At 38.4% G+C, this 17,062-nt stretch overlaps 1 protein-coding gene across 25 annotated transcripts in view; it reads left to right on the forward strand.

The window, feature by feature from the left end:
• GIGYF2 (GRB10 interacting GYF protein 2) overlaps positions 1-17,062 on the forward strand; it is a 160,576-nt gene that overhangs the window by 102,739 nt on the left and 40,775 nt on the right. For all 25 annotated transcript variants that reach the window (XM_063595303.1, XM_008965735.5, XM_003813135.5 and 22 more), the window contains 6 exons: positions 6,394-6,560; positions 9,627-9,718; positions 11,151-11,258; positions 12,298-12,398; positions 15,518-15,618; positions 16,763-16,924. In XM_063595303.1, the coding sequence (XP_063451373.1) occupies positions 6,394-6,560; positions 9,627-9,718; positions 11,151-11,258; positions 12,298-12,398; positions 15,518-15,618; positions 16,763-16,924 (731 nt within the window). The remainder of the gene's footprint in view (positions 1-6,393; positions 6,561-9,626; positions 9,719-11,150; positions 11,259-12,297; positions 12,399-15,517; positions 15,619-16,762; positions 16,925-17,062) is intronic.

Below are 17,062 nucleotides of genomic sequence, written 5' to 3' on the forward strand. Positions count from 1 at the left end.
AACACTTTTTTAATAGTAGCCATCCTAATGGGTGTGAGGTGGTATTTCATTGCAGTTTTCATTTGCATTTCCCTAATCATAAGGAATGTTAAGCATCTTTTCATGTGCTTATTAGCCATTTGTATACCTTCTTTGGTGAAATGTCTATTCAAGTCCTTTGCCTTTTTTTTTTAATTGGGTTGTTAATTTTTTTGTTGCTGAGTTTTAGTTCTCTATATATTCTGGATGCTAATCCCTTATAAGATATATGATTTGTAAATATTTTCTCCCATTCTTTGGGTTGCCTTTTTACTCTGCTGATAATGTCTTGTCATGCACTTTTTTTTTTTTTAATTTTCAAGAAGTCCAATTTGTCTATTTTTGCTTTGTTGCCTATGCCTTTGGTGTCATATCCTAGAAATCATTATTGCATCCAATGTTATATAAAGCATTTGCCCTGTGTTTTCTTCTGAGAGTTTTACAGATTTAGGTCATGCACTTAGATCTTTGATCCATTTTGAGTTTTTGAGTACGGTGTTAGGCAAGAATCCAATTTCATTCTTTTGCATGTGGATATCCAATTTTCCAAATACCATTTGTTAAAATGACTGTCCTTTTTCCATCGAATAGTCTTGGCATCCTTTTCAAAATATTTGACCATGTACTCTGGTTCATTTTGGGGCCCTCTGTTCTATTTTATTGTTCTATATGTCTGTCTTTATGTTGGCATTACACTGTTTTGATTACTCTATCTTTGTAATAAATTTTGAAATCAGGAAATGTGAGTCCTCCAGCTTTGTTTTTCTTTTCTTTTTTTCTTTTTTTTTTTAAGACCGGGTCTTGCTCTGTTGCCCAGGCTGGAGTGCAGTGGTATGATAATGGCTCACTGTAGCCTCAAACTCCTGGGCTCCAGTGATCCCACCCCAGCCTCCTTAGAACAAGCACACACCACCATACTCAGCTAATTATTTTTCTTTTTTAGAGATGAGGTTTCAGCTGACACACGCTGGCTCATGCCTGTAATCCTGTTTCCTTGGGAGGCGGAGACCAGAGGACTGCTTGAGTCCAGGAGTTTGAGATCAGCCTGGGCAACATAGTGAGACCCTGTCTCTCGCTTTTTTTGAGACAGAGCCTTGCTCTGTCACGCAGTCTGGAGTGCAGTGGGGCAATCTTGGCTCACTGCAACCTCTGCCTTCTGGGTTCAAGCAATTCTCTTGCCTCAGCCACCCAAGTAGGTGGGATTACAGGCATGAGCCATTGCGCTGAGCCAAGAGATCCCACCCCATCTTTAAAAAGGAAAAAAAAGAGACAAATTCTTGCTATGTTGACCAGGCTGGTTTTGAACTCCTGGCCGTAAGTGGTACTCCCTGTCTTTCCTCTGCCACCTTGGCCTCCCAAAGGGGGATTATAGGTGTGAGCCACTGCACCTGGCCAAAAAATTTTATTAATTACATTTTTAAATAGTCATATAAGGGGCTGGGCGTGGTGGCTCATGCCTGTAATCTCAGCACTTTGGGAGTCTGAGGCGGGAGGATCACTTGAGTCCAAGAGTTCGAGACCAGCCTGGGCAACACAGTGAGACCCTGTCTCTACAAATAATAAAAAAGCCAGGCATGGTGGTATGCACCTGTAGTCCCAGCTACTTGGGAGGCTGAGGCAGGAGAATTGCTAGAGCCCAGGAAGTTGAGGCTGCATTGAGCACAGCACTTGGCTTGAGTAACAGAGACCCTGTCTTAACAAACAAAAAAAGACACATACATTATATATTTGTTGTATACGACATGATGTTTTTAAATACGCATACATATTATGGATGGCTAAGTCAGGTTAATTAACAAGCATACTAATCATTTTATAGTGAGAACACTTAAAAATCTACTTGGCAGTGTTTTTTAAGAGTACAATACATTGTTGTTAACTATAGTCATTGTTGCATGATAGATCTCATGCTATTTTTCAAGAAAGAAACATTGTTTTGGCCATTTGCTGTCTTTTGAGACTTCGTATGTATTTTAGGATGGGATTTTTCTGTTTCTGCAGCAAGCATCATTGGGATTTTAATAGGGATTATCTTTAATCTGTAGATTGCTTTGGGTAGTACTGACATTGTAACAATGTTAAATCTTCCAGTCCATGAACATGGATGTGTTTCCATTTATTTAGGTCTTTAATTTCTTTTAGCAGTGTTTTGTAGTTTTCTTTGTACAAGATTTTTACATCCTTAGTTAATCCCTAAGTATGTATTCTTTTTGATGTTATTGTAAGGGGAATTTTTTTCTAATTTTCTTTTCAGATTGTTCATTGTTAGTGTATAGAAATGCAACTGATTTTTGAGCATTGACTTTGTGTCCTGCCACTTTGCTGAATTTATTTTTTACTTCTAACCTGTTTTTAGAAAAAAAGAATCTAGAATTTTCTGCATAAAAGATTATGTCATCTGTGAACAGACTTCTTCCTAATTTGGATGCTTTTTTTTTTTCTTGCCCAGTTGCTCTGACTAGAACCTTTAGTACTATCTTGAATAGGGAAGTGGTGAAAGTGGGCATCCTTCGCTAGCTCCTAATGTTAGAGGAAAAGCTTTCAGTTTTTCACTATTGAATATGATGTCCACTGTGGGATTTTTATATATGACTTTTATTATATTTAGTTAGATCTCTCTATTCTTAGTTTTTTGACCCTTATGAAAGGGTGATACTACTTCTGTGTCAATTAAGATGACCATGTGGTTTTTTCCCCCCTTATTAATATGGTATATTACATTGATCAATTTTCATATATTGATGCCTTGAACCATCCTTGCATTCTAGGAATAAATAAATCCCACTTGGATTATGGTGTATAATCTTTTTAATATATTGCTGAATTTGCTTTGCTAGTATTTTGTTAAGAATTTTTGCATCAGTGTTCATAAAGGATATTGGTCTATATTTTTCTTTAGAGCCTTTGTCTGACTTTGATACCAGGGTAATTTTGGCTTCATAGAATTAGTTAGGAAGTGTAGGTAATCTTGCTTCCTTTTCAGTTTTTGGAAAAAGTTTGAGAAGGATTATGATTAGTTTTTCCTTAAATGTTTGGTGCGTTTTTCACCAGAGAAGCCATGAGGGCAGGGCTTTCCTTTGTCCAGAGATTTTTTTTTTTTTTTAAAGACAGAGTCTAGCTCTGTCGGCCAGGCTGGAGTGCAGTGGCACAGTCTCAGCCCACTGCAACCGCTGTCTCCCGAGCTCAAACAGTTCTCCTGCCTTAGCCTCCTGAGTAGCTGGGATTACAGGCGTGTGCCACCATGCCCGGCTCATTTTAGTAGAGATGGGGTTTCACCATGTTGGCCAGGCTGGTCTTGAACTCCTGACCTCAGATAATCTGCCCGCCTTGGCCTCCCAAACTGCTGGGATTACTGGCGTGAGCCACTGTGCCCGGCCTGTTCAGAGATTTTTGATTACTGATTCTAGATACTAGTCCTTTGATGGATATGTGGTTTGTACATATTTTTTGTCAGTCTTTATCTTTTCATTTCATTCTCTTAATAGGGTCTTTCACAGAGCAAAAAGGTGTAAATTTTGATGAATCCAATAGATAAATGTTTTTCTTTTATAGGTTGTTCTTTTTTGTATTAAGTTTAACAAGAACACTTTGCCTAGCTTTAGATGCCAATGGTTTTTTTTGTGTGTGTGTGGAAAAATTTTATAGTTTTTATAATTTACATTTAAGTTCATGGTCCATTTTAAATGAATTTTCATATAAGCTAGTTGTTTTTTGTTGTTGTTTTCTCAATGAGTGTCCGTTTGCTTTGGGACCAAGAATGTCTTTTCTCTCTTAAATTGTTTTCTTTCACCTTTGTCAAAATTTAATTAAGCATATTTGTGTGGGTCTATTTCTTTGTGGGTCTGTTTCTATTTCTGCTGCTTAATTTTGTCCCATAGATCACTGTCTCTTCCTTCACCAGTACTGTACAATCTTGATTACTGTAGCTGTATAATAAGTCTTGAAATTGGGTAGACTGATTCTTCCCAGTTTAATCTTCTTTTAAAAAAAATTTTTTTTAGCTTTGTATTTCCTTCGCCTTTCCATAAAAATTTTTAGGATAATTTTGTCCGTATTTACTAAAAATCTTGCTGAGATTCTGATAGGAATTATGTTAAACCTCTCTATCAGTTTGAGAAGACTTGATGTCTTTACCATGTTAGTCTTTTAGTTCATGAACTTGGTATGTCTATCTGTGTCGTTAGATCTTTGATTTCTTTCATCAATGTTGCGTAGTTTTCAGCATACATTCTGTACATGTAGATTTACATCTGAGCATCTCAGTTTTTTTTTTTTTCAGTGATAGTAAATGTTTGAGCTCATTTATTAGCTCAAGGAGTTCTTTTTGTTTTCTGTTTTTTTGGGTAGTTTCCTTGAGATTTTACATAGACAGTCATATTTATCCTTTTTTTGAGATGGAGTCTCACTCTGTCACTCAGGCTGGAGTGCAGTGGCACGATGTCGGCTCCCTGCAACCTCTACTTCCCAGGTTCAAGTGATTCTCCTGCCTCAGCCTCCCAAGTAGCTGGGACTACAGGCATGCGCCACCATGCCCAGCTAATTTTTGCGTTTTTTAGTAGAGACAAGGTTTCACCATGTTGGCCAGGCTGGTCTCGAACTCCTGACCTCAGGTGATCTACCCACCTTGGCCTCCTAAAATGCTGGAATTAGAGGCGTGAACTGCTGTGCTCAGCCTGTATTTTTATTTTCATTCCGTTGTGTGTATTTTAATTTCCCTTGAGACTTCCTCTTTTACCCATGGATTATTTTGAAGTATATTTTTGGGTTTCTAAGTATTTGGAAGATTTCTGTTATTTTTCTTTTATTGATTTCTAGCTTGATTCTTGGTGGTCAAAGAAACATACTATATGTGATTTTTTTTTATTTCCATAGGTTTTTGGGGAACAGGTGATATTTGGTTATATGAGTAAGTTATTTAGTGGTGATCTGTGAGATTTTGGTACACCCATCACTCGAGCAGTATACACTGAATATGATTTTAATTTTTAAAAATCTTTTTATGTTTGTTTTATTGCCCCAAATGTGGTCTGTTATTGCTGTTTGTTCTGTGGGTAGTTGAAAAGAATATGTATTTTTCTATATTTGGAATGTTCTGTAAAGTCACTTCACTTCTGTTGGTTGATGGTTTTGTTGAATTCTGTAATCTTGCAGATTTTCTGCTAGTTGGTCTATCACGTGGTGGTTACGTCTTCAATTTGTGGATTTGTCTGTTTCTTTTTTTCAGTTCTGTCAGATCCTGTTTTGTGTATTTTGGAGCTTTGTTGTTTGGTACATACATATTACAATTCCTGCATCTTCTATGTGTATTGACCCTTCTTTATTACATCTGTCTGTCTCTGATAATTTTCTTTGCTCTGAAGTCAACTTTATCAAACATGAATATAACTTACTTTAAGTTAATATTTGCATGATATATCTTTTTCTCTCCTCAATCTGCCTACTTTGTTATATTTTGTGTGACTTTCTTGTAGATAGCATACTATTAGGTCATGTGTTCTGGTTGCTGGCTTCTTCATCTCCAAATCTGTGATATATGCGATAAAAAGAAAAACCAGGGAATTCACGATCATGTCATCACTGAGACCCCTAGTTAGCCTGCCTTTTTCTCTCCACCTTTCAGTGTTATTTGTTTTATATATTAATACAATGTCCAGGGTTTCTAGTTGTGCTTAGAGGAGGAATAGGGAAAAGTACATCTACTTCATTTTCTGAAGTGGAAGTTCCAGGGCTTTGCTTTATTTATTGCCATATCCCTACTGTCTATGTCATATATCATCAATGTTCAGTAAATATTTGTTGAATGAATTAATGGTTTTTAATCAGAGTGAATTTGTATGTTATTTATGTATATAAAATACTTGATTATTTCATATTATAAAACATTTAGAGAATACTCGTTTTTTCCCCACTACCAAGATCAGAGAGCGAATTATAATTTGTCTTAATTATTGTTTACATTTTGCCCCACTTTCGCTAATCTATGGCAGAAAATGAAAATTGGAGAACGTTTTCAGCCCTGCATGTTTATATTCTTTACACCTAAATGATACAAAGTCTAGTAAATAGTTAACTCTTCAATTGTATCATACTTTACTGACACATGAATTGTTGTAGAGATTGAGATAGAGACAGTTATGCTCCTTATAATTGAAGTGCTGCTGATAATTTGGGATGTATAAACACAGACTTTATTTAAAAATTATTTTAGTAGTTAGAAATCTGTTAGCTACCTTTAGAGGTGAATTAAATTAGATAGTATGAAACATTTTGACAGATGCCACCTCGATGAGAATCAGATGCAGGAAATATTTTTTTTCTCTTTGAGTCTGAAAGGTTTCTTCTTATTGTCTTTCTGTTTAATTGGTGCTGTTATAGGTCCCTTCAATAATCAGGAGATGGCAGAATGGTTTCAGGCGGGCTATTTTACTATGTCTTTATTGGTGAAGAGAGCGTGTGATGAAAGCTTCCAACCTCTTGGCGATATCATGAAAATGTGGGGAAGGGTTCCCTTTTCTCCAGGTCCAGCTCCCCCCCCTCATATGGTAAGTACCTTTCACCTCACCTGGAATACATATTAGTCACGGAAACACTTGATTCTCTTTGAAAACACAACCCAAATATATCATCTAATGAAGGAATTGTAGTTCTTTGAAATTAATGGAAATGGTAAGGGAAAGTCTGAATGGAAGACTGAATACTTAGCTATAATGATCTTTTCAAAACTCGAATAACCTGTGCCCATCCTCTTCACACCCCAGCTCCTCCCCAGCAGGGAAACAGAATCCTTCAGTAGCATTCCAGCAGATGTAGAATGAAGACCAACATCTTATCCTGGCCTACCTACGAGGTCCTGCAATGCCTGGCACCTTACCTTTCTAAGCTCATTTCAGAGCTTTTACCTTTATCTGCTAGGCTTCAACACAGTTGACCTCTTTGACTTTCTTTGCTTCCTCTAGTTAGAATAAACATTCCCCTCTCTTCCACTTCATTTGCCTCTTGCCTTCTCATTCATAAAGTTTCTAAATTTGAGGTTTGCCTTAAAATAAATGTTACCAGTGCTTCACAATATTTTTAGGGCTTAAAAAAAATTAGTTACTGGTATTTTAATTAAAAAATGGAACCATGGCCGGGCACATTGGCTCACTTCTGTAATCCCGGTGTGGGAGGGATTTGGGAGGCCAGAGTTAGAGGATTGCTTGAGCCCAGGAGTTTAAAATCACCCTGGACAACGAAGTGAGACCTGTCTCTACAAATAGTAGTGAAATAATAATGATAAAAAACTAGCCGGGTATGGTGGCAATCAGTGGCAGAGATGGGATGATCACTTGAGCCTAGGAAGTTGAGGCTGCAGTGAGCTGTGATTGCGCCGCTGCACTGCAGCTTGGGCAACAGAGTGAGACCCTGTCTCAAAAAAAAAATAATAAAAGGAACCGTAATGCTAGTAGTGATCTTTCTAGGGCTCTGACACTGGGGTACTATTGGCAGGGAAACCCTTCTTCCTCTTGGGCTGCTCTTGGACCCTCTCAGTAGTGTTTCTTTTGGAGGTCTTTCACCTGTACCTCATTTTTTCTTCTCCAGGTTGGACTGTCTGGTGACGGGCTATAGTTAAAAGTTACCATAAACCTTTTTTTTTCTTTTTAAAGAGATGGAGTCTCGCCATGTTGCCCAGGTCAGTCTCAAACTCCTGGGCTCAGGTGGTCCTCCCACCTTGGCCTTTCAAAGTGCTGGATTTTAGGCATGAGCCACTGCACCCAGCCCATAAACCTTTAGTGTGGACACTGCATTTCTACAGTAAAGTCACCATTGACTTATTCATCAATTGTATATTGAGGGCCTGTGCCAGGCCTCATAGTAGGTTCTTAGGAGATGAAGATGAGCAAGACCTAGCCTCTGTAGTCAAGGGAGTGTGTAGGTGCGGAAAGTGGCTTTTTTTCCATTTTGTTTCTTTTAAATGTTGATCTTAACCTAGTATTTGATTTCACAATCCACTAATGTGTTGAGACCTATAGTTTGTGGAGAGCAGTGGTCTAGAATGGAAGATTCCTAGGTGAGAGGAATTATTTCTCACACCATCCTAGTTGTTTTAAGTCACAAGAAAAATTATACTGTGTATTGCAGCATATAAATTTAACTTATATATCAAGTTTAAGCCTTATTTCTCTTCTCTGAAATTAAGATGAGTTTTGATCTTACACATCTCAGAAGCTAAAAGCTCATCTCTTGGATCTTGGCATACTTGGAGTAGTCCACTTCCCAGTTTCCAGTTAGAGGAGCTGAGCCTCAGTCATACCTGCATAGGAGGGAAACTGTGCAAAGCCCTGCTTCCTGTCTGTCATTGTCTTTTCCCTGAATATTGTTGATAAGAAGAGAGCCCCACTTCATGATGAATGTATACCTTGAAACTTAGTTTTTCATGTAGACATTTTAGATGAACCTAAGGTAGTAGTTATCCTCCAGTATCGAAAAGCAAGAAAAACGTCTCTGAATTTCAGGTAATCCCTACTCTAAGAAATTGTGTATCAAGTATCTTATTTCAAACTATAATCAATATATAATAAAGATATAAACTCATGATTTACCTATTTAGTCTGTCATACTTACACTTTTACTTCTGTTATCTTATACTTCGTTTCTTTCTCCTAATTTTAACTTTTCATAATTTAAATTCCAGTCATATTATTTCACATATAAGCTAAAAAATTGGTTTTATTTTACTACAACTTATTTTTTCTAATTCATGATGTATTAATAGCAACAGAAACAGTTTATTTTGGGGGAGAGAGTTATAGTTATCAAAGTTTATATACATACATATACATATATACATACATATATATATATTTTTTTGAGACGGAGTCTTGCTCTATCACGTGACCAGGCTGGAGTGCAGTGGCGCAGTCTAGGCTCACTGCAACCTCTGCCTCCCGGGTTCAAGTGATTCTCCTGCCTCAGCCTCCTGAATAGGTGGAACTACAGGCGTGTGCCACCACACCCAGCTGATTTTTGTATTTTTAGTGGAGACGGGGTTTCATCATGTTGGCCAGGCTGATCTCAATCCCCTGACCTCATGATCCGCCTGCCTTGGCCTCCCAAAGTGCTGGGATTACAGGTGTGAGCCACCACGCCCGGCCTCTTTTTATATTCTTAACATCTTTAAGATACATACTGGCTCCCTGCATTCCTTATATACCATTATAAAATTCTGTAACATTTCCTTTGACGTTTAGATACTTTTACATTTTTCTGTGTTATATCCAGTTTCTCTAATTTCTACATTATCTAATTATACAGTCTTTCAGTTACAGTAATAACTCTGAAGTACAGTTGAACATTCAGCTTTAAGGGCAGGAATGGAGAATGGCAGCTGAAATAAGGACCCTTTCTCACCTTAGGGAATCTTTTATAATATTGACACCACTGTTTCCACTAGATGGTGTTGTTTAGTTTTTAAAGATGTCTGAGTTTTTATTCAAGTGTTTGGGTAAAAGGGTAGAGCTGGGAGGTAAAGGTCTTAGATTCATTTTGATTTCAGATACCTGTACTAAGTGGCTTTTAGGTTCTTTGCAGTTTATTTAATGGTATTTATTTCCTCACCACTTCATTCCTAGGGAGAGCTGGACCAGGAACGACTGACCAGACAGCAAGAACTCACAGCCTTATACCAGATGCAGCACCTGCAGTACCAGCAGTTTTTAATACAGTAAGAAGAGTAATGCAGTAGGATGTACTGCAGCATGAAAAAGGACTTTAAATAGAATCTGCTCTCAAGTCTCACCTTTTACAGTAGAGAGGGCTAACGGCTTATATGGCACTTCAGTCACCCAGCTAGTGGCGTCTTGCCACCATACCTTCTAATTTTAGTGTTGTCATTTATTTATTTATTTATTTATTTTTGAGACAGAGCCTCACTCTGTCATCCAGGCTGGAGTGCAGTGGCATGATCTCGGCTCACTGCAACCTCTGCCTCCCTGGTTCCATTGATTCTCGTGCTTCAGCCTCCTGAGTAGCTGGGACTACAGGCGTGTGCCACCACGCCCAGCCTATTTTTGTATTTTTAGTAGAGATGGGGTTTTACTGTGTTGGCGAGGCTGGCCTCGAACTCCCAGCCTCAACTGATCTGCCTGCCTCGCCTCCCAAAGTGCTGGGATTACAGGCATGAACCACCACTCCTGGCTTATCTTACTTTTAAATACCAGAAGTTTAGAAGATAACACATAACTTTAATTTTGTAAGCTCTTTAGTTTCTAAGTGCCTCCTGAGTGGCTCAGCTTTGAATGCCACAGAGGAAAAAAAAAATATATGTATATAAGCGAGAGGGTGGGAAAGAAGTTAAAGTTAATTATTTTAGGAGTGGTGTGGAATGATGGCAAAGTCAGTCAGGTTTTGTTATGTCCTTTTTGTAGAAGAAATAAGATTTGCTGTTCTTGTGGTGCAGAGGTTGGCAAAGTCTGACCTTTGGGCTAAATCTGGCCTGCTCTCTATTTTTATATTTATAAGCAAAGTGTTACTGAAACAGACACACCTGTTGGTTTGTAGGATGTATATTGCTGCTTTTGCCTTATGATGGCAGAATTGAGTAGTTGCAACAGAGAGTATATGAGCTGCGTAGATGAAACTATTTACTCTCTGGCCCATTACAAAAGTTTAACCCTGATCTAGTGAAGAAAAATTACCTAAATTTTTCCAAGTTGAAGACGATCAATGTATGAATTTTTATAGAAGTGTTACATTTTTTACAAAGGGTACGTCATATGGAAAAAGCTACTAATTTGAATCTGTTTCATTTTTCATTTGATTTCTGATAAAAGGTTATCTTTGGAGTTTACCAATTTTTGACATTCGTGATTTTAAAAATATTTTCTCTGAATAGACCACTTTGCACTGAATTGTGAATTTTTTTGCTATCCTCTTTGACTCGGAAACATGCCATCTATGAGTTCAGTTCTTTCTAGAATGAAGCATAGAATTTTCTATGTGTCTATTATCATAATGAAGAATTATAAAATATATTTGATAGCTATTTCTAATAATGTCTCCTGGGGGGCTTTGAATTGAACTTTGTCTTTCAGCATCTCAGCCATGTGAACTAAGTGTGGATTGACAGGTTATACTTTTTTTTTTACTTTTTGAAGACAACAATATGCACAGGTTTTGGCCCAACAGCAGAAAGCAGCCCTGTCTTCCCAGCAGCAGCAGCAGTTGGCACTTCTTCTTCAACAGTTTCAGACCTTGAAGATGAGGTTGGTGGTCATTCCATTATGTGTCATATGGGGTGCATGTGTTGTGAAAGAAAGAGAAGAAAGGAGAAATTCTGGTATAGTGTGTGATTTCTGGCACTGGAACACTCCCAACACATACCTGCATGTTGTATGTAAAAAAGTATATTTTAAAAAAATATTTCAGGTGGAGATAAGCGTTTATTTGGTCTTTTACTCATAGATATAAATTTTGATTAATCAAAAGACCAAAGAATAATGGGAACACTTGAGAAACAGTGTCATCTTGTGGAACCTGCGACAGAAAAACTGTAGCCTAGGATTTTAATTTCACTTTTACTCATAGTATCTCAAAGTATTAGCCACACCACACAAGGTTGTAATTTTCTAGAACTCAGAAGCCATTAAGGTAGGTCTAAGGAAAAGGAAATTATGCTAGAAGTCTAGAAGAAATTTCTGCTGTTTCAGATTATCGTTCAGAGTAATATTTCTCCTGAACAAGTATCAGTCACTGCTCTTAAAAATCTTATTGTCTCATTAAGCCAAAACTGTTTATATTTCTTGTGAGCCTTAACCCATCCCATGAGGTAGGCAGTTTAGGTGGTAGGAGCTCCATTTTATGGATGGGCAAACTGGGACTCTGAGAGGCTGTAGGACTTGATTAATGTAACACACAGGAAACTCAGAACTAAAATGCAGACCTTTTTTCATTATAATATGCTGTCTCTGTGACTTCTATTGAGATGATCGGGGTTTTTAAAGATATGGATATACAGTATCTTTAAGATATACATATCTTTTAAGATATGGATATACAGTGGGTATATCCATCATTTAGAAGTCAATATGTATTACCATAGAGGATTCCAGAAGTGTGATCATTGTGCCCTTCTCTTTGTTCCACCCCAAACTGCTTTGGTAGTGTTAAGTTTTAGTAAAAGAGTGAAGGCGTTTTCTAGCCAAATAAGCTGGAGAACCTGCTAATCTAGAAATTCCTCTTCATCTTTTTTTTTTTTTCCTGCAAATGACAAGAACAAGTTAATTTTTTATTTCCCTTTTGCAGAATATCTGATCAGAACATCATTCCCTCAGTAACTAGGTCTGTGTCCGTGCCAGATACTGGCTCTATCTGGGAGCTTCAGCCAACAGCTTCACAGCCTACAGGTAAAAACTTAGATTAACCTTTAGTACCACTCTGAGGATTCAGAGTCTAATAATAATTTTACAATTCAGTTCTTAAAAAATATATTAGGTTTCTGAATCCATTTTGTATTTGATATTAACAAAAGGTCCATTTTTTTACTAGATCCAAGCAATATTGAAGGTGTTACTGAAAATATACTTTTAAGGATTTGTTTGAATTTATTTAGTGGATTTTTTTTGAGTCAGCATCTCTTTTATGTTGTTCTGATCAGTGTGGAAAAATCATTTAAATTATTTTCGATCTCTTTAGCCAGATCGGGGAAAAAAAGCATACATAAAAACATAGTAATGGTGACCTATTCTTTTGAGTTAGGAGTTAATACAAGCTAGGCATGGTGGTGTGTGCCTGTAGTGCTAGCTACTCAGGAGGCTGAGATGGGAGGATTACTTGAGTCCAGGAGTTCCAGGCTGCAGTGAGCTATGATCATGCCAAGGCATTTCAGCCTGGGCAACAGAGCAAGACTCTAAGAAAGAAAGAAAAAAAAAAGTAATTGGTGTTAACAAACACTGTAGGTACCCAGAAATTTTGGGAAAAGAAAAACCTGCTATGAATTGAGCACCTTTTCTCATTTTTATATTTTTACATCAAATTAGAAAATTTGGGGTTGAGATTATTTTAAGTCTTGGTATGGGTGAAGCACCGCTGTTTCTTTGCTTTCTTTTTTTTTTTTTTTGAGACAGACTCTTGCACTGTTGCCCAGGCTAGAGTGCAGTGGTGCGTTCTCAGCTCATCGCAACCTCTGCTTCCCAGGTTCAAGCGATTCTTCTGCCTCAGCCTCCTAAGTAGCTGGGATTAATTACAGGTGTACGCTATCACACCTGACTAATTTTTGTATTTTTAGTAGAGACAGGATTTCACCATTGTGGCCAGTCTGGTCTCAAAGTGACCTCAAGTGATCCGCCCACCTTGGCCTCCCAAAGTGCTGGGATTATAGGTGTGAGCCACTGCGCCCAGCCGAGCACCTCTGTTTCTTATGGTCTAAATACTTGCAGAGATGGATAGTTTGGTCCATGGATAGTCCTTTCAAGAGATTATAGTTGGTTTTGAAGATCCTCAAGAACTATAGGAGTTTTTCTAGAGCTGTTGAGCCATTCAGGTCATGGTTCTGTTGTTAACACTGACCCCGCAGATTATTGCAGAAGGATGATTGTCTTCCCTCATCAACTTTCCATGCTGTTTGCACCTTATTTTTTCTTGGTAGCCGTTTATAGTTAGGATGTTAAGAATACAGGTTGAGTACCCATCCCTAATCCAAAAGTCCACAATCCAAAATGGTTCAAAATCTAAAACTTTTTGAGCATTGACATGATTTCACAAGTGGATTTTTTTTTTTTTTTTTTTTTTTTGGGAGACAGAGTCTTGCCGTGTTGCTGAGGCTGGTGTGTAGTGGCACAATCTCGGGTCACTGCAACCTCTGCCTCCTGGGTTCAAGAGATTCCCCTGCCTCAGCCTCCCGAGTAGCTGGGATTACAGGCACCCACCACCACGCTTGGCTAATTTTTGTATTTTTGGTAGAGACGGTTTCACCACGTTGGCCAGGCTGATTTCAAACTCCTGGCCTCAAGTGATCCGCCTGCCTCTGCCTCCCAAACTGCTAGGATTACAGGCATGAGACATGGTGCCCAACCCATGATTGGACAATTTTACACGTAAATACTTAACACAAACATTTTTTTCATGCCTCAAATTATTTAAAAATGTTGCATTAAACTACCTTCAGGCTGGCTGGGTGTGGTGGCTCACGCCTGTAATCCCAGCACTTTGGGAGGCCGAGGTGGGTGGATCACGAAGTCAGAAGTTCGAGACCAGCCTGGCCAAGATGGTGAAACCCCATCTCTACTAAAAATAAAAAAAAATTAGCCAGGTGTGGTGTCGGGCACCTGTAATCCCAGCTACTCTGGAGGCTGAGGCAGGAGAATCGCTTGAACCCTGGAGGCGGAGGTTGCAGTGAGCCGAGATCACGCCACTGCACTCCAGCCTGGGTGACAGAGTGAGACTCCACCTCAAACCCCCCCCCCCCAAAAAAAAAGTACCTTCAGGCTATGTCTATAAAGTGTATATGAAAGATTAATAAATTTTATGTTGGATCTTATCCCAGAGATAGCTCATTATGTATATGCAAATATTTCAAAATCTGAAAAAATCCAAAATTTGAAATGCTTCTGGTCCCAAGCATTTTGGATAATGGATCCGCAACCTGTATTCTGTAGTGTTTTGGAAACTTTTAAGTACTGTATTAAACAATTTATCTCTTTGGGTTTATATGCAGTCAAGTTCCTTTAAAAATAGTCCATTGGTTTTATACAGACAATATTTGATAGTGTATAAATAGACTATGATAGGAATGTAGAAATTAGAGAATGCTGAAAAGTGGTGCTAGAAAACTTCGCTGACAATAGGAAAATGAACTCAGAAACCATTATCTGTTTGTTTACTTCCAAATGTGATCTTGCAGTGCCCTTCAGGTTAGCAGGACCAGGTCTCACTTGTAAGACCTGCCTGGCCTTTCCAGAGGTCTCCACAGCTCCAGCTGTAATGCTTACTTGCACTCCCTCTTTATTGAGATGAAATTCATTTAACACAAAATTAACCATTTTAAAGTGAATACTTCAGTGGCATTCACAATGTTGTGCAACCACCTACTTCTCTCTAGTTGGTGTGCAGTGAGAGGCTGTAAGGTTGCTGGAAATCTGTGTGCTTTGGAGTGTAATACACTGGGATTTAAATCCTGGTATGGCCACATGCTTGCCATGTGCCCTTGGGAGTGTTAGAAACTACTTCTGACCCTTAGTTTCTTCATCTGTAAAAATGGGGGTATGAATAGAAACATTATAGGGCTTTGTAAGGATGAAGTTAATTCCCTGATAAATGCCTGGTACTTCCCTTCATTCTAGATGTGTTGAAGGATATTCACAGAAACTAGAGTCCATTGGCAGTTCAGTCTTCTCAGAGGCAAAACAGATGTGTTTGGTGGAGCTCATTTAGGCACAGGGAAGCAGCTTTTTTCATGATTCCTACGGATATGTCACCATGTGTGTAAGCTCTGTCATTCCTTGTTGTTTCTTTTGTTGTCTTACAGTTTGGGAAGGTGGTAGTGTATGGGATCTTCCTCTGGACACCACGACACCAGGCCCTGCCCTGGAACAGCTTCAGCAGCTAGAGAAGGCCAAAGCTGCAAAGGTCTGAAACTCATTCTTCTGCAACAGTGCATTGTCATCTGGCTGCAGGACATAAACATTGCTGTTTATTCATCTCTCTAGCTAGCTATGCTTTTTACTTTCAGCTTACTGCTGCTTAGCTGGTATAAGTACATTCATATTGTATCTTTACTGTGCTCTCTTCTCCCAAAAAAAAAAAAAAACTCAAAACAATTTAAATTACTATGTTTGGTTTGGTTAGTTGGCACATTGTTGATTATAGACACATATATATTTTAGGTAACATTATTCATGGTATGAACATTTGTTGTAAGTAACAAGAATGTGAGAAAATATCCACTACATTGTTTATGAGACTCCTGATATGTGGCATGAGTTCTCCCATTGAATCTTTGTAGTGGTATTTGTTTATATTTCTTATTATCCTCAGACGTAGCAGCCAAAAAGCCCGACATTAACATTAGATTGTGTGTTCCATTCACATTTTTTGGAAGAGCTAAATCTTGAATTTTGGTTTTAGTACTTGCCAGAAAAGAATGTCTACTACATCAATACCTAGTGTCACTGTAATGATTTCTAGGTTCTCAGGCGTACAAGAGAGTGTTGTTGCTGTTTTATACTTAATGCATTCATATCCCCTGAGGTCGTGACAGTCTCCTTAGAGTTCCCAGAATGTGGAAAGGTTCATACAACATTGCTGTTAAAACATTATAGCCACACTGTTAAATGTTCAATCGGAAAATTATTTGTAGGGATGAGTAAAGAAGTACCATCCAAGAGCATTCTGATGTTACTCTCATGGGTGGTATAATGGTAACGTGGAGTGTGGAGGCAAGTACAGGTGGGAGGAAAGTGCATTCAATTGAGACAGTCATAAAATTCTTCTAATTACTGTGATATGTCATAGCTTAGAGCTCTTACAGGGTGTTGATGTTGTAGCGTATGTCAGAATTTCCTTCCTTTTAAAGGTTGAATAGTATTAATATTCCATTGTATGTATATAACATATTTTGTTTATTTATTGATCTGTTGGATCACCTGGTTGCAGTGCAGTACGGTACAGGCAGCTGATTGAATGAACGAATACTACTGGTCAGTGCTTTCGGAGTGTGGAGTGTTCCTGTGCTTGGTTTCAAGTTTCTAAGAGTACTCTTGTGTAATCACAGCTAGAGCAAGAGAGAAGAGAGGCAGAAATGAGGGCAAAACGGGAAGAGGAAGAGCGAAAGAGGCAGGAAGAACTCCGAAGACAACAGGAGGAAATTCTTCGGCGACAGCAGGAAGAAGAAAGGAAAAGGCGAGAGGAAGAAGAACTTGCCCGAAGGAAACAGGTATGTATCTGGGAACTCTGACCATAGGATTAGTGCTTGATGAGGGCTTTCAGGCTGCTTTCTTTCATCATTTCACAGATACTCCTGAAGTCCACAGGATTGGGGTTAGAACCTTAGAAGACTCACTCACCTTTGGAA

Source organism: Pan paniscus, chromosome 13 (assembly GCF_029289425.2).
Source record: "Pan paniscus chromosome 13, NHGRI_mPanPan1-v2.0_pri, whole genome shotgun sequence".
In the NCBI taxonomy this organism is placed as follows: Eukaryota; Metazoa; Chordata; class Mammalia; order Primates; family Hominidae; genus Pan; species Pan paniscus.